Genomic DNA, 26,393 nt, shown 5'->3' on the forward strand with positions numbered 1-26,393 from the left:
ATTAAGATAGGGGACCATTCGAACCGTATGAAAACATGAATCTCGACAACACGAAAAATTGGGAGGCAAATAATACTCACAGATAGGAAAATCCATTCCAGGGGAAAGGGATGATAGCTGCATATATGTGCCATCCAAAAATTTTGTTTTAGAGTAATTCAAGAGAGCGGGGAAACAATTGAGCTTATGCCGGCGCATCACTCGTCAGCCCAAAAGGTGTAGCCAACAAAGTAATGTTTAATTTTATGCAGCCGATATGGATAAATATTTCATTACCATGCATGCAGAACAAAATGGATTATATTTTTTACTGATTAATCAAAGTCAATTTCATAGGCGATAAGATCTCTAATGACTATTTTATTCCCAAATTATCAAAGAATTCATCGAGTCACATTCTTTTCAACTTACTATCGATATTGCTATTGTGCAAACTTCAGCACCTTGAGGTTGGCTTTTTTCAGTGAAGTTTTCCCGTGTATTATGCTGTGACAACGTATCGAAAGAACCAAGTGGCAGTGGCATTTCCACGCATTCTCTTTGGCAGTATCGGAAAACAGACGATAACAACGTACACGAAGAATGTTTACCTGTAGGCCACGTAAATGATTATGTCTTTTGCGACTGTTTCGTGCCTTTTATTCTTGCTGAATGCTGTTATAACGTGTGTAGCGTTTCCAGATGCAGGAAAATGGGATGAAACTTTATCGAATGTAAGATTTGTCAAGTGTTACTTTTCTACAATTTCAATTATTTATGTTGATTTGGAATTCGTTTTCCAAGGACTCTCAATAATGATTGCTTTTATTTTATATTCTTATCTCTAACCTGATATTTTATCTATTCAGAAACTGAACTCATTTGCTGTACCAAAGAGCCTCTACAAGGGTTCGCAGGTATTCATTGATAGTGAGTATTTGTAATTTTCATTATTTTGAAAGATAATTTTTATTTATACAGCTTAGTCAGTGGTGGTTGTTTAATGGCCTCTGCGCTTTGTTTCCTTTCAGTCGATAATATATATTTTTATAGTGTGAATATTAGGTTAACTAGTGCGAATAATATTAGGTAAATAGTGTGAATATCAGGTAATTGGTCGGCTGAGAAATAGGTTCTATATTTGATTCCGAATTAGTAATTAAGCGCATGCAATGGGAATGAAATGTTGGTTTCCAAAATGTGATTGGGTTCTCCGTAATTGTTCGATGATTCATAGGGCTATCAATTTGTGATTGACAATTATAACGAATTCTTTTATTTCCCCTAAACCACTACGCGTAAACAACGATTGAACTTCAGAAAATTATTCCACTGATAGTTAAAGTTTGTTTAGTCATCCAAATTTCAAGATGTATTTCGCTCTTCGTCAATAATATCATTTTACATGGTGAAGTTCCAAAAATTTAATTTTAAGGCTCCATAAAATTCAAGGACAATGCCGATGATCATTTTTATTGATATTTTCTTTGGGAAAATATCAATGGTCGCATCGATTAATTATTATTTTGATCTCTTTCCAAGTGTGGGGAACCTGAAGCACACCCTTCAATTAGTAGATTCCTGATAAGGAATGGTAGTATGCCTTTTTTAATTGTGAAATTTTATACTGAATTTACTCCTTCATCGAAAATTAGAACTAAGCTGTGGCAATGGCATAATTAGATGTATAGTAATGTGTACTCGTGTAAATGTCAGTTTGTTTTCTTTACTTGTAGATATTTTAATGTTAATTGCTGTATTTCTAAATTCTGTAGCCATATAAAGATGTAAATGCTTAAAATTCCAAATTTAATTAATGAAATCACTGAATTGTGGATTAAAAGCAATGGTGTATTGATGAGACTCACAGAATCGATTGAGTATATTTTGAGCCTAATTGCTTCCCAAACAGTGACGAATGGAGATAGTATTTTATAATGATATTCTAGTATTCAATCACCGAATAAGGGTAAAATGCCCTTATTTGTGATGCTTGTTAGGGTTAGTCAGTTGGAAAGCTTATGGCTCCTGGACAAAAAACCTTTTTTGATGTGAAAGATTCCATTTTAATGAACTGCTGCAAATGAGGGTATGGCACAGTGTGATCGAAGCCCTCCCTCACCCTCTTCGTCGACATTGTTAGAGGCCTGTCTGAATTAACTAGTTCTGGGAGAACTGCTAATTAACCCATGGGCTGCGGGAGTTCATGATTTCAGCTGCCAGCCAGTGCAGAAGAGACCCCTTGTGTAGGAGGCACCCCCTACCATGAGGGATGGTTTGGTAGAGTTAAGCCTCTTAGCGACCCTTATGGTGAGGTGAAAGTGCCCAAGTGCAAGATATTCAGGTTGCAATAAAATATTTGGGTAAATTTCGCAGTCAGCATGCAAAACGTATAAAAACGTTCTCGCAGTCTTCAGGTTTAAGGAAGGGACACAATTACCCATTTGGCAATAGTCGGTGACATCACCAACTTACTTGAGTATGTGTTTTACGCCTTAAATGCTTTGAAGCAAGGAGCTCGAGAATTAGGTGAGGGAACAGTTATTGGAGAATATGTTTTTCTTTATTTTTCAAACGAGTTATATGAGTGTAAATAAAGGTGATCAAGGACATTAAAAATGCCATCACTAGATTTCCTCTTTCCATCCTCCAGGTTTCCACTCAAATGATATGCTAAGCTAAAACCAATGGAGTGACATGATTAGGTGTGATGAAATTTCACTCTTTGGACTTTAATTTTAAAAAGTGACTCAAGTATTCATATGTACAGTCATAGTCATCATTTATTCACTGAAGGCAATACAATGGCATAGTTTCGTCAAGTGGTTATGAATACAATTCGCTAAGCATTAAATCACTTAACATATGATTGCACGTAGAACACAATATGTATACATGATTGACATTAAAGACATATCAGGACAATACAGAAATCAATGGTCAAAGCATATTGCATACAAATGAAATGAATAAATGGATTGTAGTGTTCATTTGTTGTTAGCTTGAGTGAAGTGGTGGCATGGCTCTGAAAAATATGCCACAATATCATTTGCATCGGACCTTAAAAACCACTGAATATTGGCATATTTTATAATACTAGCTATTTTCATCCTTTTCCATGGCCTTTTTAAAAAGGGTTAATGCTTTGTCTACACACAAAAATATTTTTTTTCGTCTGTATATTGGGTCATTCCATGTCAACTCAACCGGGGTCCCACGCTCACCATCTCAGATTTGGATAATTTTTTCCCTGTTGTTAGTTTCAACCTTAGTTAAGAAAAATCCAAAATATTAAAGACCCATTGCAAGTATTTTCCAAGATATGAGTGTTTGAAGTCAATGAGGCGCACACAAAAATTCTGCGCACTGGTCAAATTATTCAAAACTACCATATTTGTGCCCCTGTAAAACCTAAACCAAACCAGTGAAGCTAGTAAAAATTTTTGAGGCTATAAACATGCTGCTATAATTTTCAAAACTGTTATCAAAACGATTCTCACTTGACAACTTGTTTTTCTATAAATGTTCAAAAATTGCACTTTTGACAAATTTCGACAAAAAAGTGACATTTTCAAATATGTACTTGTAAAAATCACATATATCAAATGAAAGCCATAAAAATCTCTGTAAGCATGGTAAAGACCACCAACTTTAATATAGAGTGAGGTTTTGGGCAATTTTGGATTTATTTGTTAATAAATCTTATGAAAATCATCATTCCGCTAGTGTTTTTTGTTGAAAAATGCCACTTTTTCAACTTCTAATAACAAAAAAATGGACACCAATTAGGTGGCTGAGTTTTTTAATATAACTTGCTCTATACTCCCTCTTTCAGGAAAATTAAACCTGAAGTTGCTCCCATGATGGATAGTGCTTCTATGATTTATTTTATTGATGGTTGTAAAATGGCGGGCTACTGCACTTATGTTTCAGGGCTTCCCCCAAAAGGGGAGTTGTATTTGAGTATCAAAGTTCCTGTTAACCCCTATCATTATTTAAATTTAGCAGGCAATCTATTTTTAATTTCCAAATAGTATAAAATGGAAACATTTTAGCAAATATATGTATTTACTAGATATTTGCAATTAGGCAAAAACTGGTTGAATATGTACCTATTTGAAGGATAAGTACATTCCTCTGACCTCTAAGCCTGATGGTAAGCATCCCAGGCCTTCTCAATTGCAGTGACTGTGGAATCTGGTAAGGTACACTGCCTTCCTGTGATGGTCTTACGCTCTTGTACATGCATTAACACATCAGTCAACATTATCCAGCACTAATCCAAATGTTTTGGCAAAATGTTTGACCTAGCCTTCCCCTCTGGTGTCATGAAATTCACAAGAATTTCACCATCCTCAACTGTTTGAACAACACAGCCAATGTACCATCTGTTTTCATACACAGCAGCAACATAATATCCAGGTGTATGATGAAAATATGTGGGAAGTGGAGACTTTTAGACACTTGTAGTTCAAGTCCGCTTTTGAGTTTGAGCACTTTCAATATGTTAGTTACTTTCAATGGAATCCCAAGTTTCATGTTGCTATGCTTTAGCTCTCAACACAGAGTAGACATCATTTAGACCATGAGTCTTTGACATTGAAGATTAGAGTTCTGGTGTGTCGACTACTAATTTTATGAATTTGGACATCCCTGGAGGTTGTGAAACTTTTTAGTTTGAATTTCCATGTTTTATGTAATGGAGGGTTTTGATATCTGCTTAACTTGAAAACTTTTGGAAGACAAATGTCACTAGACCACATAAACTCAAGATCAAGGACTGTGCTAGATAAATGATCTTCGATTGGAATTGAAAGTTAACCTAGTATGGAGAAGGGGGTTTCGTCATATCTCCTCTAAAGGAACTGTCTCACCAGATTTTTAGGTTTGTCTCCTCCACAAGTGTGTATATTTGGAAAAATATGCATTCTTACAATAATGCTGCATTCCATTTGGGGCACATTCAAGACCACTCAGAAAAAGCTTATGGGAAATTAATGTGCAGACAGCAAGAAAAATTGAAATGCACAGCGGAAAATCTGTGAAACCTGGTCAAACGTTATTCCCTTGATGTTTAGCTTTGGATTCAAGTTTTGAGGACATTCAGGTTGAAGATGCATACTGCCCACCTCATTGTATCAAGGGTGAAGATACATTGAAGCATGTTAATACAAGTTTTGAAAGAGCTGTTCCCCAATCAAAATTTCAAATTTGAGTAAGACTAACAGATGAAGTTATAGTAGGAACAAAATTCACTCTTGTCAAGTAGTCAATTCACTCCTGGAAGAAAAAGTGAGCACATGCTTTGATGTACCAGGACATAGTTTTCATAATTAAGACAGAGAGTTTAAATGTGATAATTGTTTTGATTTCAATGCAATGATAGATGATCTCAAAAAAAATGTGAAGAATCAAACTGGGAAAAGCAGTCTTAAGTTCTTCACTGGTGCCAACAAGATGGATTGTATCAAAAACTGCTGAAGTATGCAATGTAACTAAATAGCAAGTGAAGCAAGCTCGAGATCTGAGGAAAAGGAAAGGTATACTTCCAGATGTGACCTGGAAAAAAGGAAAACAGCTAGCTGATAATATCAAAATAGGTGTAATTAAATTTTAAATTCAGTATGTGTTTGTATGGAACACCAGAATATTATGCTTATGCTAGATGTACTTCCTTCAGTTAAAATAGAATACAAAGATACAATGAAGTGCCTAGTTTGTGACATAGGTAACAATCTGTGTATGGTGCACAGGTGTGAGCAGTGCCGAGGTAAAAAGCAGCTGCGTGAATTGCTATGCAACCATTTGGCTAAGTAGTTATCAGATGATTTAACTCTTACTTATTTTCAGAGGACACATACAGATCGTACAATAACTGAGAACGTACAAGTAAATGTACATGATTAGGTAATTAGACTGGCTTGCCAATATGGTGAAAGGCCTTAAAATTAATCATTTTACTGCTGTATCTCAGGCCAAATTTTTTAGAAGAATTGAATATCGATAAGGTCATAATTTTACTTGACTTTGGTGAGAATTTCTCTTTCATTGTGCAAGATGCCATTCAGGGATTTTTCTGGGACAACCGTTAGGCAACAGATCATCCACTTGTTATCTATCATAAAGTTAATGAAAATGTGTCCTACATGACCTTTTGCATCATCAGTGACTGCTTGGATCACGATGCAGTAGCAGTATATCCCCTATGAATGAGCCATGGCAATGTATAAGAATGTATACAATTTTGAAACAGGTTTACAATTTTTTTCATAGGGGATGCCTTTATCAGATAAGTAATTAAGTTCATTAAGGAGATATTTTTTGGCATTACAAAATGTAAATATTTTAGTGACAGAACTGCAAGCCAGCATAAAAATTCAAAAATATAAAAAAATATATGCTTGCATTAATCAGGCTTTGATTTGTCAGCAGAATGGCATTTTTTTGCCACAAGTCATGGAAAAAGTGTATGTGATGAATCGGGGGAACGGTAAAATGTTTACCTACAAGAGCCTGTTTACAACAACCCAGTGGACAAAACATTTTATCAGTGTGTGATTGAGTGAGTTGATAAAAATGTTGAAGGCATAAAAACATCGTATGTTTCCAGTGCTGATGTAGAGATTTGGAAATCAAAATTGAACATGCAGTTTTAAAACTCTAAAACAATTAAGGGACAAGACCTCATCACTAAAACATTTCAATCAGTGAAAATGAGTAACAATAGGGTAGTTTCCTTCATCAAAGAAAACGAAAGGCATTGATTGCGATTCGTTACCCACCATTAGTGTATTCATAATACACAAATTATTTGGTTTTTGAAATACCGGTTTAGAAAAATGGCATGGGTCAAATTTTATCCTCATTTGAAAAAGGCCAGATTGGCGCCCATGCGATTCCACTCCGCATGACGTCGCAGGGACCTAGTTTCTACACGAGAGGATAGGAGTTATACATCGTCTGAGGTTACCAATGCATGCATGAGGCACAGAGCTCAGGTAAACATGTCTTAATAATCACCTATTAAAACTGGCTAAGTTCGGAAAGTTTTCTTCGTTTGATAAGGTATTAATCAACCTTTTTTAAGCCAAGCGCTACCAGACAGCAAGGTACTCAGCTATCCGCTAGCATCCTGCGACGTATCAGCGCTAAGCCTCGCCTCAAGGTCACCTCACCGGGCGGGAGGGGGAACCAGAAATACGACGTACGGATATATTTCCCGGCATTCATACTTAAGCGTCGCGTTTTCGCGCGCTTGAAAATTTTCACTTTTCATTTAATCGCGAAAAATAGATGTTGTCATTTAAAAATCTAAAAGCGTGAAATACGTACTCCAGGAGTAATAATCTTTCGATTAAAGCAATAAAAAAATAATAGGAAACCACCCTATTCAGTGGACTTTTTCTGCCCAAGTTCAGAGTGCCGAAAAAAGTTGATTTACAAAATAGAAAAGAGAGATCATGTGCCAAAGAACATTATTAAAAACCCTGGAACTTATGTCATCACAGTACATAAAAACAGATGGTACATTGGCTGTGTTATTCAAACAGTTGAGGATGCTTACCATCAGGCTTAGAGGTCAGAGGAATGTACTTATCCTTCAAATAGGTACATATTCAACCAGTTTTTGCCTAATTGCAAATATCTAGTAAATACATATATTTGCTAAAATGTTTCCATTTTATACTATTTGGAAATTAAAAATAGATTGCCTGCTAAATTTAAATAATGATAGGGGTTAACAGGAACTTTGATACTCAAATACAACTCCCCTTTTGGGGGAAGCCCTGAAACATAAGTGCAGTAGCCCGCCATTTTACAACCATCAATAAAATAAATCATAGAAGCACTATCCATCATGGGAGCAACTTCAGGTTTAATTTTCCTGAAAGAGGGAGTATAGAGCAAGTTATATTAAAAAACTCAGCCACCTAATTGGTGTCCATTTTTTTGTTATTAGAAGTTGAAAAAGTGGCATTTTTCAACAAAAAACACTAGCGGAATGATGATTTTCATAAGATTTATTAACAAATAAATCCAAAATTGCCCAAAACCTCACTCTATATTAAAGTTGGTGGTCTTTACCATGCTTACAGAGATTTTTATGGCTTTCATTTGATATATGTGATTTTTACAAGTACATATTTGAAAATGTCACTTTTTTGTCGAAATTTGTCAAAAGTGCAATTTTTGAACATTTATAGAAAAACAAGTTGTCAAGTGAGAATCGTTTTGATAACAGTTTTGAAAATTATAGCAGCATGTTTATAGCCTCAAAAATTTTTACTAGCTTCACTGGTTTGGTTTAGGTTTTACAGGGGCACAAATATGGTAGTTTTGAATAATTTGACCAGTGCGCAGAATTTTTGTGTGCGCCTCATTGACTTCAAACACTCATATCTTGGAAAATACTTGCAATGGGTCTTTAATATTTTGGATTTTTCTTAACTAAGGTTGAAACTAACAACAGGGAAAAAATTATCCAAATCTGAGATGGTGAGCGTGGGAACCCCCAAAAATTGGTTGAGTTGACATGGAATGACCCTATTGTGACCTCTCGTCTCGGGTCAAGGGGAGAGTGGGAGGGATTGGGGTGGACAAGAAAAGGGGAAGGGATTTGTTTTTTCTTTGGGAGAGAAAGGGGACGGGGTGCGCGAGAAGGGAAAGGAACTTATGAGTGACCTCTTGGTGATCAGTGTGCTTGAAAGAACGAGAGCCTTCTACAAATCCTTCGTTTAACACAAATTTAATGAAAACAGCAAATAATCGTGAGTACATAATCATACATCAGATTGCCGCTTCCTAGCGGGCATATGCGAGAATCGACTGAATATAACATCAAAAGAAAACTGTGCAAACAAGTGAAACACCTAATTCTCGCCCGATTGATTTCATCAGTTCATCTTGCACCATCTGATCACAAAGTTAAATGACATTACAATCACAAGAAAAACGTACCCTGTCCTTACAAACTAATACACACGTACACATTCGCACACCGGGGGAGGGGGGGGGAATCGGAACGCAGTAAAGATCGGGGGGGGGGAACGGCTCTTCTGCACTGAATGGGGGGAACAATTTTGGGGTTCGTAGACGACACTTGTCCGGAATCTTCTCTTAAATCTTGGGGGGGGAAATGTCTTATTTCGTGGTTTGGGGCAGGGGCAGCAGTACTTATCAGATCCGGGTCGCGTCAACACTGAGGGCTGAGTTTCTGCTTTTCTTTGCGGCTCCTGGTGAGGGCTGTTGCCTTCTGCCGTGTCTCCTTGATGGGGTAGCGCGGGACGGCTTTCCTTTGGCGACAGAAAATTACCGGTCAGTCTCCTTTCTACTGTCGCGCTTCAATTTAGCCTGTCCACCCACGCCACATCCCGATAAACCTCCTCCGGCTGCGTATTTCGCCAGCAACACCTAAAAAAAAAACCAGGCCGACTTCTTCCTTTAGTTTGGCAATCTTACGCCCAGCGTGACCCGACTCGTTCTCCTCCCGGCGGCCAAAATCGCAGGGTTTTTATCCCCAAAAGTCGGGGTGGTGTACCTGGGGTGAGGGCAGTGGGACAGTGGGAGGGTCCGTAAATGGATGCTCTCTCGAGTCATATCACCATGGGGAAGAGGGGGGGGGATGTCTTCGTTCGTTTCACAACACAGGGACTCGGGATAGCGGGAATTGAAAGTGGGGGGGGGGGGAATGAATCACGCTCACATCGTTCGCTCGCACACAGGAACAATCCACACACACACACATATACAAAAAAAATAAACCTCTGCTTGACCATGAGGTAAAGCTCTCTCTCCCTCTAAGCATCCATTCAACCCGTAATGTTACCGGCCAAACGGCGATGGTTACAATATAGAATTTTGTTTTTGGAATTGAATGAGTTGAACAATTTTTAGTGCTGCATCGAAGACTGGAGTAGGGAGTAGCGTAGGATACATGTCTTTATTTTGAGCTGTAGAAAAGGTCTCTTCCTTAGCCTAATGAAGTTTGGGGTAAGATGACAAATAACTGATTCTATAATATATGTTATGGTATCAATTAATATTCCATTTTGTTTCTTTGCAAGTCATCTGTGATTCCGATCCTCCTGGGGAAGATGTCTCAATTGGCTGGAGATTGTTGGAAACAGCATGTTGGGAAGACTATTTACACATTGGGGACCGGGTATGACAATTTTCTAAATAATAACTATTAGTCAAATTGCAATTCTTTTGTCATTACATGCCATTACAGATGTAATATACTCTCTGTTTTAGATGAGTAACAACGACATAATTCAGAATTATGCCACTCCCCATCAGACACTGGGTAATAGGACTTTAAGTTTTGTGGAATCTCCAATGAAGAATTACAAGTGTTCAGGACATATTATCCTGGTTTGTATGATTAATGATTTATATATGATTGAGTTTTGTTCTTTTAATGAGCTGTTTTTTTTATAATACACTTTTTCATGTGTTGCAGGATGAAATGGTTCAGGAACTGGTGCCTCCAGCTGCACGAGAGGTAATTCTGAGACTCCTGGCTCAGTAGACCATTTTTGCAAAGCTATTAAATTATTTAGTGTATTTATTTTCTCTAAATTATTGATGTCAAAATTGAAATTCTTACTTATGAAATGAAATGATTGAATTTAAGATGTCCACCGGTAATTTAATGTAGTACGCCTGTATTGGGAAAATTTGTTCTATCAATCAATTTGCATGATATGGTAATACGAAGAGTATATGTATACGAACATTCATTATAGTTTTTTCTGGATAATCCTTCATCACTTATTTGGGAATACAGTACACTCCTAATTAACCAGGCTAATTATGGAGAGAGATGGCACGAATAATAGGAATACACGGATAACCCGAACTTTCACTTAAATGTCTTGTAATGTTCATAATTTATGTAAAACAAACAATATATTCTTATTTATGCAGTTATTCTGTTATTTTAGAGTGCTTCCTAGACTCATTGAGAGCTTTCTTCGCCAGTTCACAATCTTTTTAGCGACGATAACATGGTTATACTCGTATTATTAATGCTCCATGTAGGCCTGGTTTCGAAAACGAAACATCCGTGGCTATGTAATCACAGGTACAGAAAAGTGGTTCGCACGAATGCTTCAAAAACACCGCTCGACGTCGGAAACTACACTGTCACGCACCATACCACGTAGTCGCGTCTCATCAAGTTGCCCGGTTTGCAACTGCTGCGGGACACGTATCTGTGATCACGGAGCGTGGTTGCACACTACGAGGCTTGGAAAACAGGATCACGGTGCTCCCGTGAATGCAGCTAGCGAGTGATCACTTTGTTTTATGACGGGGATTCTAACGGAAATAATAAGCCCGTTATATCCTAGCATTTATGCAGTAATTCCAATGATTTTGCGTCCGATTTTATTTTTTTATGAAGATTGCAGAAAATATTGAGCAAAAGTGAAAATCGTGCACGGATAATCCTCAGCCGCAGCATAATTGGGAATCTGCTGTACTTCATACTGAAATAATCTAGCAGTTGTGCATTTGCAAATTTTGTTTTTTTTTCATCTAATAAATCATGTTGTTGTCAATAAAATGAGTGTAGGTTCATATGTCAACTTTAATTTTTGTACGTATGTTTTCAATATGCATTTTCATCCGCATATTTCCCTGAAGATCCTTTTATCTTAGGTAATTTTTACTTTGAGTGTTTCTTCACATGACAAAACCTCTTATTTTATGTGATTCTTTTACTGCACTAGAGACAATTCCCCTTTTTAATTTATCAGCTTTTGATCTAATTTCTTGTCCAGCTTGGTCTCCTTCTGCTCTAATTTCATCATGAGTTAAATCACTTTTGCTGATTATGTTAGATTTTCATTTTTTTAGATAAGATTGAATAAAACTTCATGCATAGCAACTGATTGATGATGAGTCTTAAGCGCGTATGACACTTCCCAATTTATTGGCCAATTCATTGGACATTGGATTGTGGTCCAACTGACATGCACCAATTTCTAGTCCAACATCCTTTTCACAATATTGGACACAATTTATTACCCAATTTGTAATTTAGAACAGGTTCTATTTTCTCGCGGCCAATCTGCAATCAGAAGTCAGTTATGTTGAATCCTTGTGGCCAAAACAAGAAGCTCTTCGCAAAACATCAGGTTTGGCTGTAAAACATTGGATTTGTTCCGAAAATTCACTTGAAGTTTCCAAAATGTGCACGAAAGAAGTTGTTTCAATACTGATTGAAGCGTACAAATCACACAAATGCTTATGCAACGTAAAATCATCGAAATACAATGGTGTTCTCTAGCAGGACATTAGAACACTACTTCGGCCAATATTGGCTTAAATATTGAGATGTGCCTTACTGTACGTAACGCCCAATATTTCAAACAATATCGCGCGCCTATTTATTGGCCAATAAATTGGAAAGTGTCATACGGGCTTTAGTTCTAATTTTTATACTAGTATTATGTGCAGTCATGTAATTCTAGTTATACACATATTTTTTTTTCTTTCAGATGTATGCTGGTAAAAGTGAAAATCCTCTCACTGATGAAGGATTTTTAGACGAAGACAAAATGATGTCCTCTAAAAAGAAGCGAGATGAAGGAACTGTTGGAGGAGCTAAAGCCAAATTAGTCAAGATACCATCCCAGAATGTTTCTTCGGTGAAGATTGATCCCAATCATCCAAGGAGGGTAAGTTCCGTTTTACACATTCCAGACATAATTTAGGATAGGTTGCTGTCTGCAGGTTGAAGTGGTGGATGCAATACAGGTAATTCCATGGACTCACAATAAACCCTAGTCCAGCGTACAACAAGAGTACTGTAAACTGCCGACTGGAATGTGATAATCATCTCAGTATGCATTGATTGACATTTTCATCGTTTCTTCGTGAAATGTTAATTTTTATGTACATATAAGTTTAAGTTCCTATTGTCGCAAATATAATAGTATCACAAATGCGCTCCAAATCCCTTACACTTCCTACTTCTAAACAATTAATGCCCTAATAATGCATATTCCCCACAGTCTGGGAAGGTCTAATGGCTAAGTGATGGGCATGCAAAATGAGTTTTTGTGCCCCTTACAACACTAATATGTATAGGAAACTATCCAAAAAATAGTATGGGTGGTAAAGTTTTCATAGATTAATATCCAAGGTTGACATTTTGAAGGGAATAAAATCACAAAGTAATACTGGTAACTAGGAACATAATTTCTAAATAGCAATTATCAATGTAAACTATTTAATCCAGTGGTTGACCATCAAAAGATTGATTTCTTGGTAAAGCCTGAATCACACGATAATTTTTTTTCGTCGCCGGCATTGTTTTACGCGTTCGCGATGAGGATTCCCATTGCAATTTTTCATCACTAGTCTGGTCGCTTTTTCGTCGCTAAAACCATCACTAAAACCCCATATCAGCCAATCGGAACGCATGGGCATATGGAGCAATTGCAGCGCAACGTTTGACAATCGTGGGAACGACATACAGGGTGGGTCCTGAAAGTAGTAGGACTGATTTAAGTATACCGGGACTAGCCACGGTGATAACTTTACGGGAGTCACCCGCAATGCACACAATTGTGCGAAAAATCCACAGAGAAAAAATCATTCGCCTTGACCGGGATTCGAACCCGGATCCCTCGATTTCCGGCCGAGTGCTTTAGCCAGTTAAGCTACCGAGGCGTCATTCTTCCCTGTGGAAATTTGTGGACTATACCGGACATGGTGGTATGGACTGCCGAGCATATTATGCGACGAGCAGTCCAAATCGTGCGCATGGCGCCACAGCCGGAGGGTAAAGCCCGAACTTTGAACACAAGGGGTGTTCTCCCTTGACGAATTTAAGTATACCGGGACTAGCCACGGTGATAACTTTACGGGAGTCACCCGCAATGCACACAATTGTGCGAAAAATCCACAGAGAAAAAATCATTCGCCTTGACCGGGATTCGAACCCGGATCCCTCGATTTCCGGCCGAGTGCTTTAGCCAGTTAAGCTACCGAGGCGTCATTCTTCCCTGTGGAAATTTGTGGACTATACCGGACATGGTGGTATGGACTGCCGAGCATATTATGCGACGAGCAGTCCAAATCGTGCGCATGGCGCCACAGCCGGAGGGTAAAGCCCGAACTTTGAACACAAGGGGTGTTCTCTCTTGACGAATTTAAGTATACCGGGACTAGCCACGGTGATAACTTTACGGGAGTCACCCGCAATGCACACAATTGTGCGAAAAATCCACAGATACAGATCCACAGATCCGGTATACTTAAATTCGTCAAGAGAGAACACCCCTTGTGTTCAAAGTTCGGGCTTTACCCTCCGGCTGTGGCGCCATGCGCACGATTTGGACTGCTCGTCGCATAATATGCTCGGCAGTCCATACCACCATGTCCGGTATAGTCCACAAATTTCCACAGGGAAGAATGACGCCTCGGTAGCTTAACTGGCTAAAGCACTCGGCCGGAAATCGAGGGATCCGGGTTCGAATCCCGGTCAAGGCGAATGATTTTTTCTCTGTGGATTTTTCGCACAATTGTGTGCATTGCGGGTGACTCCCGTAAAGTTATCACCGTGGCTAGTCCCGGTATACTTAAATTCGTCAAGAGAGAACACCCCTTGTGTTCAAAGTTCGGGCTTTACCCTCCGGCTGTGGTGCCATGCGCACGATTTGGACTGCTCGTCGCATAATATGCTCGGCAGTCCATACCACCATGTCCGGTATAGTCCACAAATTTCCACAGGGAAGAATGACGCCTCGGTAGCTTAACTGGCTAAGCACTCGGCCGGAAATCGAGGGATCCGGGTTCGAATCCCGGTCAAGGCGAATGATTTTTTCTCTGTGGATTTTTCGCACAATGAGGAACTTGCATGGGTCGTAGATTGCTCTGAAAACTATTTTGAATAAGTCAAAAGGATAGATTAGCTCGCAAAAATACCTTCAGTTTCTCCATTCAACATCAAAAGAAATAAAAAAAATTGCATTTAAAATCGAGAAAAATTTCTCTGAGCCGACCACTGCGCGAAGACACCCGAGCGTTGCCGAGGCCAGGCGTGACGTCATAGGTGCCTAAACAACCGTAGGGAGTAGGGAAATACGCTGAGCGCATGGTGTAAAATTTGTTTTGAGGGAGTATTTAGCCGCTCATCGTCACTTTATTTTGTTCTGTTATTCTTGGGCAAGTTTTCCTATTGCTATTGTGCCTAGATTATTACTTGGGATATTAATAATGCGGCATCGGGATGATGAAGTACAAGCGTTTCACTTCGTGTGTTTTGGTTATCAGAAAAATGGATGATAACGTTGCCACTCGTTCGAATAGTACACCTGAAATTCATCTACGTCTACATAATACCCCGCAAGCCGCCTAAAAGGCGTGTGGCATGGGGTGTTAGGACACCAGCCTTTTTTTAGGACACCAAAAATTGATGCCACGACCCTCATGGAATTTGTTAAGACAAATTATTGCTATACGTCGGCGGCAAATCGAGTTGTAAAAGAAACTTGTAATACTGCAGGATAACGATCGTAAGCTGTGCTGTTGACATAAGAGTAAGCTGTGCTGTTGAATTTGGCAACGCCGGATTAACGGAGAAGGTAGTCCTATCCGTCCTACGGTACGAATTCACAGCAAAACAGTCTGCACACAATCCACATGTGAGATCACGAATCGGTTCCGCTGCCAACACACACACAAGCTACAACCTATTTCAATAATATAGGTAAATCCATAAACAATATACTAGCATATACCATAAAAATATAGTGGGAAATAGGCAAATACTCTTATCAAAAACTGGATGTCACTATCACATTCTTATATTCATCACGTACAACTTACAATAACAGAACTCGTTATGATGAATACAACTATTTATTCACTGATTTAAACCCTTAAATTAGCCAACACAGGTGACATTTCTCACTACTATTCGTTGAAATAATGGAATAACAAACTTCACACACAGTTTTTATTTCAATAGCGTGATCGTGAAATGTCATATCTACGGTGAACAACGGAGATTAGCACGCCACTGGCAATTTTTACACCACTGTTAGACATTTATCGATAGCGTAATAGCACTTTTTACAATTCAATCACGATGGAACACTGATAACTCTTGGCCGATATTTTTCAACCTTGTCAAACTTTGTGCATTACAACCACTGGCACTGTGATTATTAGCAGTAGCTTAACGGGAGATGTCACGTTGAAAATAACACTATTTTGGCACAAAAATGTTCCTAGATGTCTCCAATCAGCGAGCAAAAGTTGCATTGACTGGAATTCACCCCATAATACATGCACAGACAGTCCTAAACGACGAATTCTCCGGTACCTACGAATAAACGGATGAAGTTATTGTATATACAAGCTAAGCGGACATTAGTAAACATCAAAATCGTTCTGATTACATACTTAAATGAATGATAATCCGTCGATAACATCAACTTACAATTAACGTATCCCACTTCCAATGGCCGTGGCTCAGACTCCTACAACGATGTTATTTAGGTATTATCAAAATTTTGGTTTAACTGCTCCAGTTTTATATTTTATGCCTTTACTCAGATATTAATATTATAAATAATGCAAAATACGAGGGCTTCCAAGCCTCTATCGTCGGATATTTATCTTTAAATATAAAATAATCAACACGTCTAACAAACGAAGCTCTCACAACTGCTGGCAACTATTACAAACAATCACAACAATAGCTTCGCGTGATGTTTAGGCACCTTTGACGTCATCGAGGCTTCGTCGGCAGTGGCTTGGGGGGTGAGGGAGTTTTTCCCGCGCTTTAAAATTCGTTATATTTATCATTAAATATCTCGCGAAGGAAAACTCAGATTTACATGCGGTTTTCTTTGTTGTATTCAGAAAATAATTTTCTGTCCGCCTATGAAATAAAAAAAATTCATGCAAGTTCCCCATTGTGTGCATTGCGGGTGACTCCCGTAAAGTTATCACCGTGGCTAGTCCCGGTATACTTAAATTCGTCAAGAGAGAACACCCCTTGTGTTCAAAGTTCGGGCTTTACCCTCCGGCTGTGGTGCCATGCGCACGATTTGGACTGCTCGTCGCATAATATGCTCGGCAGTCCATACCACCATGTCCGGTATAGTCCACAAATTTCCACAGGGAAGAATGACGCCTCGGTAGCTTAACTGGCTAAAGCACTCGGCCGGAAATCGAGGGATCCGGGTTCGAATCCCGGTCAAGGCGAATGATTTTTTCTCTGTGGATTTTTCGCACAATTAGTAGGACTGATTTTTTCCCACACACGCGGACGGTCGGACGCGAGTTTTCTGGGTTGCAGGTAGTGGAAGGGACTGTAATAAAGAGCTGCAAACGCGCGGCAGTTGGCTCTGAGCTCTTGCGGAGTATGAATCATATTTCTTCCAGACCTCTGTCAAGTGACCTCGTCACGGTGCGTCATGGAACGTTTAGTGGAGCAGTGTTACGCAGTGAAATTCTGCGTTAAACTCGAGAAAAGCGGCAAGGAGACCCATGAACTCATCAAGGCAGCTTACGGGGATAGTGCCATGAGCAGATCAACCGCTCAACGTTTGAATACGACCCAGAAACGAAGCGGCAAAGTCCAGAATGGCACACAGCGACATCGCCGAAACCCAAAAAAGCTCGCATGTCCAAATCGAAGCAAAAATCCATGCTCATGTGCTTCTTCGATTCGAAAGGTGTCATCCACTGTGAGTTTGTGCCACCAGGGCAAACCGCTAATGCAGCTTTTTACGTGCAAGTACTGGAAAGACTGCGAAAACGCATCTTCCGCGTCCGACCAGCCATCGCCGCTTCGTGGATCCTTCATCATGACAATGCGCCGGCCCACACCGCGTTCATTGTCGTTGACTACCTGGTGAAACACGGCGTGGCAACCCACCCTACAGCCCGGATATCGCCCCCCCGGACTTCTTTCTCTTCCCCAAGCTCAAGACCCATCTGAAAGGGCGTCACCACGGGTCGGTGGAAGCTCTCCAAAAGGCCGTGACGCGTGCTGTAAAGGACATCCCGGAGTCAGCCTTCCAGGAAGCGTATGCTGCGTGGAAAACTCGCTGGCAGCGTTGTGTCGATGCCTAAGGGGGCTACTTTGAAGATTTTTGAAGCGATGTACCTATATGAGAAATACATTTTTTGTTCTCCACTCAGTCCTACTACTTTCAGGACACACCCTGTAGATTAACAAACACGCTATATATTTTCTTGATGCGGGTCTTATAACAACTAGCTGTGGTATTGAAAGTGATGCGAAAAGCGACGGTGGGAGTGACCGTGTGATTCAGAAAAATGATCACTAGAGCGATCGCTTTTCGCGATGGGAAAAGTGATCGTGATAGTGATTACTTTCGCGACGAAAGAAAATGATCGTGTGATTCAGGCTTAATTTAAATTAGACTCGTTCTGGTAATATTAACTTTGCAGATAATATTTCAGTATTGCAAACTTTTTGGGTCCCACTCACAATGTTTTTCCATTGTTGTCCACTTTTTCTTTCCCCTCCCCAGTTTCCTATGTCATCTTAGTAACACTTCACAAAGGTTTGTAAAAAACCATGCATTTGTCTTCGTTATTTATCTGATGATTGTGGATTACGAGTAGGGGGTTAATGTGAATTTCCACTAATTTTCACTCTCTATTTTGAATGAATTCAGTACTTATTATAGTCATTTTATATAAGTGGAATACATTTTTCGACACCTTCTCTGTGAAAAAAGCCTTTTTTATGGGCAAAATTTTGCAATTCTAATATGTACTTTAAACGTGTCTGCTGTGTTAGAGAGTGAGCAGACACAAGGATGATCAGGAAAGGGATTAGGGGACTGATGATCTGGCATTTGGTTAATGTTAACTGTTTGCTATTCAGCACTCTTCTTTAGGATTAAAATAACCTAGGAAATATATTCTCTCCTTTTTCTGAAAGTTTCATAATAATTTTTATTTCCAACTCCGTAGCCAGCACCTCATCCTGTTTTCACTATCACTAAAGATGGAGTCTACTTACTAGTGCTAAAAATGAATGGAGAAGGAGCAAATTTCAATGCTTCTGTCCATGTGGAAATGATGGGCACTTATGGCTATTTGTCTGCATTGGATTGGCCCCTTTTGCCTGTAAGTGTAATCTTTTTAAGAATTTCAATGATGTGGTGTGGCTATTAAGATCAAGGTATAATGTTTGTATTTATTTCTTCTATTTCACTTCCAGTTTTATGGTATCATGTGCCTCATATATGTTGCCTTTGGTTTGGCATGGCTCATTGTGTCATTTTGCCAATGGCGTGACCTTCTCAGGATTCAATTCTGGATTGGCGGAGTCATATTTTTGGGAATGCTTGAAAAGGTAAGCTAGTTTCAGTAAAATCATGATTTCAAATTAACTATTAAGATACCATGTGAATACAGTATTTCCTCTTATTTCAAACATTGTATTTATTAAATTTAATTGTTGCAAGTGTAAATGTTTGAAACATTGTGTAAACAAAATATCAATTGTAAATATGATGATGCTTAATAGATTTTAGTGATGCTGACGTAGATTTCAAACATTTTAACCTTGACAATGATGGTATAGTCGTTGAAATGTTGGCGACTGTCATTAAAATATGTGAAACTTTGATAATTCCATCATTTTTACTGAGCACTCCATTTTTAGAAAAATATAGGTCTAGATTCTCTACATTATTCAAGGTAATTGTTTTCTAATTGGCATGCTCCTAACTTTCAATTCAATACATTGGCCAAATACCTTGATAAAATTCCTTTTAAAGTTACTTGGTCTTTCTGTAGAAATATTAAAATCTCCTTGTTGTATTTTTCAAAGAGTCATTGGAAATTTTAAAAATAGTAACATCAAAGGCACTGGATAAAGAGATTTAAAAAAGGGAAAATGTGAAATCCAGGAATATAAAAATTGGGTTGTGTGGTACATATATCTGATATGATTGTGACAAACACAATTGTGATTCATAAAAAATATAAAACCTATAGTTTTCAGTTTACCAGTTTTTCAGTCCACCTGTTGGTAATTATTTTTACAGGCTACTTTCTATGCAGAGTATCAAAGAATCAACTCCACGGGTGAATCTATCAAAGCAGCTGTCCTTGTTGCTGAATTAGTCTCTTGTGCTAAGAGGACATTGGCAAGAATGCTTGTCATCATTGTAAGCCTTGGATTTGGGATAGTTAAGTAAGTTAAAAATTGCTTTTCATCAATTTGATTCTCATAACTCTGGAGGGGAATTTTCATATGGCTGTTGAGCATGCAAGTTGGTGAAAAATGATTAGCTGGGACCCTTACCCAATCTTCTTAGATAGAGTTCTAATCTATCGAACCGATCAGTGATTGAGTTATTGTAATGACAACTGCCATATTTTAGCCATAACATTATGAAAACAAGGAATTGAACTAACAATAAATGCTTTGAGTTACCTAATTATATATGATATTGCTACTGAAGTTGAAGGAATGGAGTTTTTGGGTGTCATTTCATTATCTTCAATTTGGTTTCAATGTATGCAAAGTGTTGCAGGTACCTAAATATCATGGATTATACCCTGGCTTCTCTTTATTGCTCTAAGTGTAATGAATTATTAGTGTACTCTCATGTAATTTCCTCATTTAATGTATGTAGTACATATATTTTATATATGGGCATAGGAATTTATTTGTTTTTATCAGGGAAATGCTGGTTTAGTTCTCTGTGCCACTGGTTCTTGAGCCTAGAACTGGAAGTAGGACAAAAAGCAAAAAAGAATCTATAATAAATTTTCGAAGTAAATAATTTGGGGAAACCCAATTCAAAAACTTTTCTTGATAATAATTTACATTACATCCTCAAAATACTCTGATGTTTTGAATCACGTTACAGCATACTCCCGATTATCTGGGCTAACGATGGTGAGAGGCGGCACAAATAATCAGAAAACACCACGAATAATCCAAATCCAAAACTTTCACTTTAATTTCAAGTTATTTTCATAATTCAAATTTTAAAAAAAACAATTAAATATTGTTTATGCACATTTTCTGTTATTTTAGATTGCTTTCTGGAATCTTTAAGAGCATTCTTTTCCTAACCTCGATCTTTTTTGTGGCGAAAACGTGATTGTACTTGCAATCCTACTGCTCCGTGTAATACCTGGTTTTCGAAAACCATGCATCCGAGGCTGCGAGATAACGGATTCAGAGAAGTGGTTTGCACCAATGCTTCTAACCACTGTGCGACGTCGGAAAATACACCGTCAGGCACTATGCTGCGTAGTCGCGTCTCTCACCAGTTGTCCAGGATGCAACTGCTGCGGGATGCGGATCTGTGATCAATGAGCATGATCATGCATTGCGATGCTTGGAAAACAGGAACACGGAACTCCCATGAAGACAACAGTTGCGCAGCAACGATTATAGGAAACCAGGACTTATGGCAAATTGTCTTCGCAGGCGAGTGCCCGGCTATGACTCATGCTATCTCTATGCTCATGCTATCTCTACTTCCGCTTCCCTTGCTACCTTTACTTCTACTACTCCCTTCCTCTCCAGTTTGACCTTGACTCCTTGCAGCATAAATATGCCCGAGTGCGACGAAATCTCTGGTTCCCGTTGGCGGTATTCAACCGCATGCGAGGCCACGGCAATCATTGCGAATTAGAGATATGAAATATGCAATTAAAGATCGATCTTATATAGCATTTTTCATAATTTACGATTGGTTAAACATTGAAGAATCTTCAAAAATTAATCAAGAGTTTTTTCCTGCTGCTTGTCAGCACTGTTAGAGCAGATGTTCAAGTAGACTTGAAACATTCCTTGTCAGCAAGTTAAGAAAATAATTCCATTTCATGAAAGGAATTCTGATAGAAATAATAAGTCCAGAGTGCCCTTGCATTAAAATGAAATTATCACGGTGCTTTTGCGTCCTTCTAATTTTTTTTTAATAAAGATCGCTGAAAACATGGAAAAAGTGTAAAACTCATGCACGGATATGCCGCAACACAGATAAACCGCAGCCTGATAAACGGGAGTCTGATAAACGGGAGTCTGCTGTATATGCATTATAACTTGGTGTGCTTTTTTTAATTGCTTAATGAAAATCTGATGACGGGCTACACTCGTCATTTGGCGATTTTCATAGAAAGTTCATGATGAGTTAGATTCGTCATTTCAGTGTAAGGGTTTAAGCACCGGAACCGAGAACTGGGACAGAGAGCCCATGCCAGGAATCAAAGCTGATCAATAAGTGGTTCTGGCTCCTCCTTATATTATATAAATATTCGCACTCATCTGCTTAGGGTTGAACAAGTAAGCCCCCACAACTGCATTTGGAAGATCAGCCCTCCTTATCCCATTCGACCCCTTTTTCCTACCCTTATTGAACTTCTTCCGTTCATGAAATGCAGTAAACTTTATGTAAATTGTACAGTATGCAATAAACTTGTGGAAAAGTCATCTCTTTTTTGTTAGCTAATGATGCCTTTCCACAATATTTTGTCTGCCTCAGTTATTTTTACTCATCTGGTTAATTCTTTTCTGTGCTTATCTGCCTTTTTAATGCTAGATGGCTGACCCTTTATGCAAGAACATTAATATTTTCAATCAGAAATCACCCGATTTAAGCTTTACAAATGCCTTTTGTGGGTTGTCAAATGATTACTTTTAGATCTAAATTAATGTTTATAGAAAGCATGGATGTATAAATGTTGCATTGTGTCTGCTTGCAGACTGGAGTGAGGTGGCACATGCAACTGATAAAATTATTTTTTTATTTTTGTTGAATCCTTACTTCTTAGTTATGTGGTGATCACTTTGCCTTTCAGGCCCAGATTAGGACCAATGCTTCACCGTGTGATGAGCGTGGGTATCGTGTATTTGGTAATAGCATCAGTTGAAAGTTTCTTACGAGTGTTGAATCCCAAGAATGACCCTTCCTCTCAGGTTCTTCTTGCCTCTGCCCCTCTTGCCCTGGTGGATTCTGCCATTTGTTGGTGGATATTCACATCACTTGTTCAAACCACACGCACACTACGCCTCAGAAGGTGAGTTTCTAATGTATGCTATTATGTGCTAAACATCCTCATCTGAAAGTTCCTAATTATGTGGCTGTAATTGTGAGCAAGATGTAGTTTCTCCTCTTAACATTACTTGGTCACTTTAATTTTCAGTTTTCCCTAATGAAATTTGTGACAATGCATAATTTAGTGGCAATTTTATTGGCTAATAGTCATTATGTTCTTTTCAGGAATCTTGTTAAGTTATCACTTTACCGTCACTTCACCAATACTTTGATTTTTGCTGTAATTTCATCTGTTATTTTTATGCTTTATTCAATCAAAGCGCATAGATTGGCTATGTGCCTAACTGTGAGTATACTAATGTTTTGTTGGTGCTTTCTTTTGCCATAAAATCTACTGTAATTTACATCAGTACTCTTTACCTCTAGGATTGGAAGGAGCTTTGGGTTGATGAAGCTTATTGGCACATCCTCTTTTCATTAATTCTTCTCGTCATCATGTTCCTTTGGAGGCCAACAAATAATAATCAAAGGTATGTGGTGATGATAATGCCTATACGAGAAAAGAATTTTTATTTAATCATGGCGATGGTGAGTTGTAAGTTGTCAGATATTGATCTCTATATCTTAATTCGAGGGAAGCTAGATTTGGTTTGATAATAACTTCACCAGCACTAAGGAAGTTTAAGAAAAAATATTTTTCCTCTCATAAAAATTTAAATCAGTAAGGTTAACTTAATGTATGATTGAGGTGCTGTTTGATACATTAAGTTAGTGTGAGTTAAGTATAAGTTGATGTGTTTCAATGATAGGTGAAATTATAGCTTATATTTAACTGATAACTCATATGTTTGTCATTAAAACACATTGAATGTTTATTTATGGTCACAAAACTGGTAGGATTTTCTTATTCAAATGTTGTCTTTGCATGTCCTCATGTTTGTATGGATATCATATTTTAAGTGTGAATCATCTGTTTTGACTGTACTTGCACCTTTGTTTGCCATTTCTAAACCAGGCTAGCTTACTATTGGCTGTTAAATTCAGCATTATATTTAAAAGTACTTCCAATCAAAGGTTTTCTTTTAAAACTCAGGTCATCCAGCCATTTTTAATATTGCACACATTAGTAATTCTATGGTAATTATTTCAGATATGCCTTCACACCATTATTGGATGCTCCAGAGGATGAAGAAGAGGAACCTTTCATTAATGATGCATTTGGTAAGCTCATAGTAGATTTTCTTGTTATCTGATTGATTTAATTCTTAAGTGTGTTTTTCTTTGGAATTTGCTAGTTGCATTTCTGGCAAGGGAAAACCTTAGAGATTTCAACGTATAAGTGATGAAACGAACAATAAAGTTGCAATTCTAATTTTAGCTTTGACATTTTCAGGTGTCAAAATGAGAGGCATGCGAAGTAACTCTCCCAAGCCAAAATCGAACAATTCTCCTGTGAGTTATAATATTTTTGTATTACTTGATATTGTTTACACCGACTCTTTGTGATAATTTATTGGATGAGAAATGATTTAGTTTTATTAATTTACTTACTGACTAACATTTCATTTTTCTATAGGATGATGATTTGAAGTGGGTAGAACAACACATTCCTTCTTCATTAGGTGACACGTAAGTTGAAAGTTCAATATTTTGTATTTTTAATAACTCATATTGTCAATACACAAGGAATGTCCAATTTTGAGAACCTTCTCTTTCTTCCTGGTTATTCACAATTGATATATCTTTTTTACTCTTTTCCAGACCACTTCCAATATTGGACTCGGAAGAGGTTAGTAATTTTCCTAATTCCTCAAAATGTTCAACTGCATGGGAATACATCATTTAATAAGAAGCTTCAGAATTTTGCTTTGTCAATATTAGGAAAAACTCTTTCAATTCAATACTCTGACATATCTAAGATTAGCTATCTTTTTTTCATTCCAGGAAATAGTAAACACAAAATTTGAAGTGTCCAAAATGCAGTAACAATGACTTGAAAGTTATTCATGAAAAAAGTGAGACTAACCACCATCAAAATTCATTCAGCTCTTATGAGGTTGTTCCAATGTGTGGCTGATTCTGACAATCTTTTTTGGTTAATTCCAAATTCGTGGCTGTTCTTCATTTTTTAAATCAATGATAAGCTTATCCTTGTTTTGTTTAAGGACCCTTTAAAAGGTGAAGGGGATTACAGCACCTGTTTGTGACAGGGTTAAAGTATTTTTAATAATTCCTCTAGTCTCTGAAAATTTTTTACAGATGTTACGTTCTTGTGCTTTATTTTATATTTTTTGTGTACTATGTGATATGCACACCAGTTATTTCCATGCCATGAATGAATTATGTGTAAATTAATTATGTAGACTAGTTTTGTACTTAAGTGATGATGCTGTTATATTTATAATAATCTTTCAACATTGTACAGAGCATTCTGCAGATTTTTAATACTAATGCTAATCTGAATATTTTGTCACTGTATGATTATAAAAGTGCAAGCTTACGTGAGTGTGGTGTAAGAATTTGAATGTTTCAGGAGCTAAGGCAGTGTATCATATCTCTTTTAATTTGAGAGGAACATACTCTCATAAGTTTTTTTGTTGTTAATATTCAAGACATTTAGGCGATGTTGTTTTGTCAATTTGTAATGCTTCCTCTAAAATCATTATGTAAGCATGTAGTCTATGAATGTAATTTTTGTAAATTAATTTTTGAAGGTAATTTTATTGGATTAAAGCTAGATGAGGGTGATGAAAAGAATCCATGTGGCTATTATTATCTGGTTAAGAGTAAGCTGGAGTTCTCTTGAAAGAATACTGAACAATGATATTTTGGGACGATTAATTGGGTCGAACTCCCCTCTGGAGAAAATGTAAACATTTTTATCCTTAGAAATCACATTTAATGCTATTTTGATGCTTAAAATTACACAATAGACAGGTCGTCGGGATGCTGTTTTGCTAAAATATATTGGTGTAGTAGAATGAATTTTTTTTATAGCCCAATATTTTCTGCTACAATAAATTAATTCGGGGAGTTCCCCCCTTGTACCCTTCATAGCTACACCACTGGTGGGAAGCTTTCAAATGTTGTACTACGGAAGGCTTATGAAAATCTAGTGGACCAAATAAGCAATGAGTAATTCCTAAGAAGAGTAGCGGAGGAGAAAACCTTAAGAAAATGGAACAACTTCATAGGCCATATCTAAAGACATGATGGCCTGATGAAAAAAATTGTCAATGGACAATTGTGGTTGGCAAAAATGGATTAGGAAAACTCACGCAACATAAGTGGAAAAGGTAATGAAGGATGAGAAAGAGAAGAAACTAAGCGAAGGGAGTGAAAAAATAGGGTAGTTTCCTTCATCAAAGAAAACGAAAGGCATTGATT

The 26,393-nt window shown here is 37.8% G+C and overlaps 1 protein-coding gene across 1 annotated transcript; it reads left to right on the forward strand.

Moving 5' to 3' along the window:
• Positions 1–501: 501 nt before the first annotated feature.
• On the forward strand, positions 502–25,763 carry LOC124157150 (transmembrane protein 87A). Its single transcript, XM_046531651.1, has 17 exons — positions 502–713; positions 849–909; positions 10,044–10,141; positions 10,234–10,353; positions 10,442–10,483; positions 12,486–12,665; positions 18,955–19,110; positions 19,205–19,339; positions 20,037–20,185; positions 22,810–23,028; positions 23,232–23,352; positions 23,433–23,536; positions 24,157–24,227; positions 24,400–24,458; positions 24,583–24,635; positions 24,768–24,795; positions 24,951–25,763. Exons 1-17 carry the CDS (start codon positions 606–608, stop codon positions 24,990–24,992), a joined length of 1,746 nt encoding a protein of 581 aa, XP_046387607.1. The 5' UTR covers positions 502–605; the 3' UTR covers positions 24,993–25,763.
• The last annotated feature ends 630 nt before the right edge of the window (positions 25,764–26,393 follow it).

The sequence above is a fragment of the Ischnura elegans genome, chromosome 4 (genome assembly GCF_921293095.1).
Source record: "Ischnura elegans chromosome 4, ioIscEleg1.1, whole genome shotgun sequence".
Classification (NCBI taxonomy): Eukaryota; Metazoa; Arthropoda; class Insecta; order Odonata; family Coenagrionidae; genus Ischnura; species Ischnura elegans.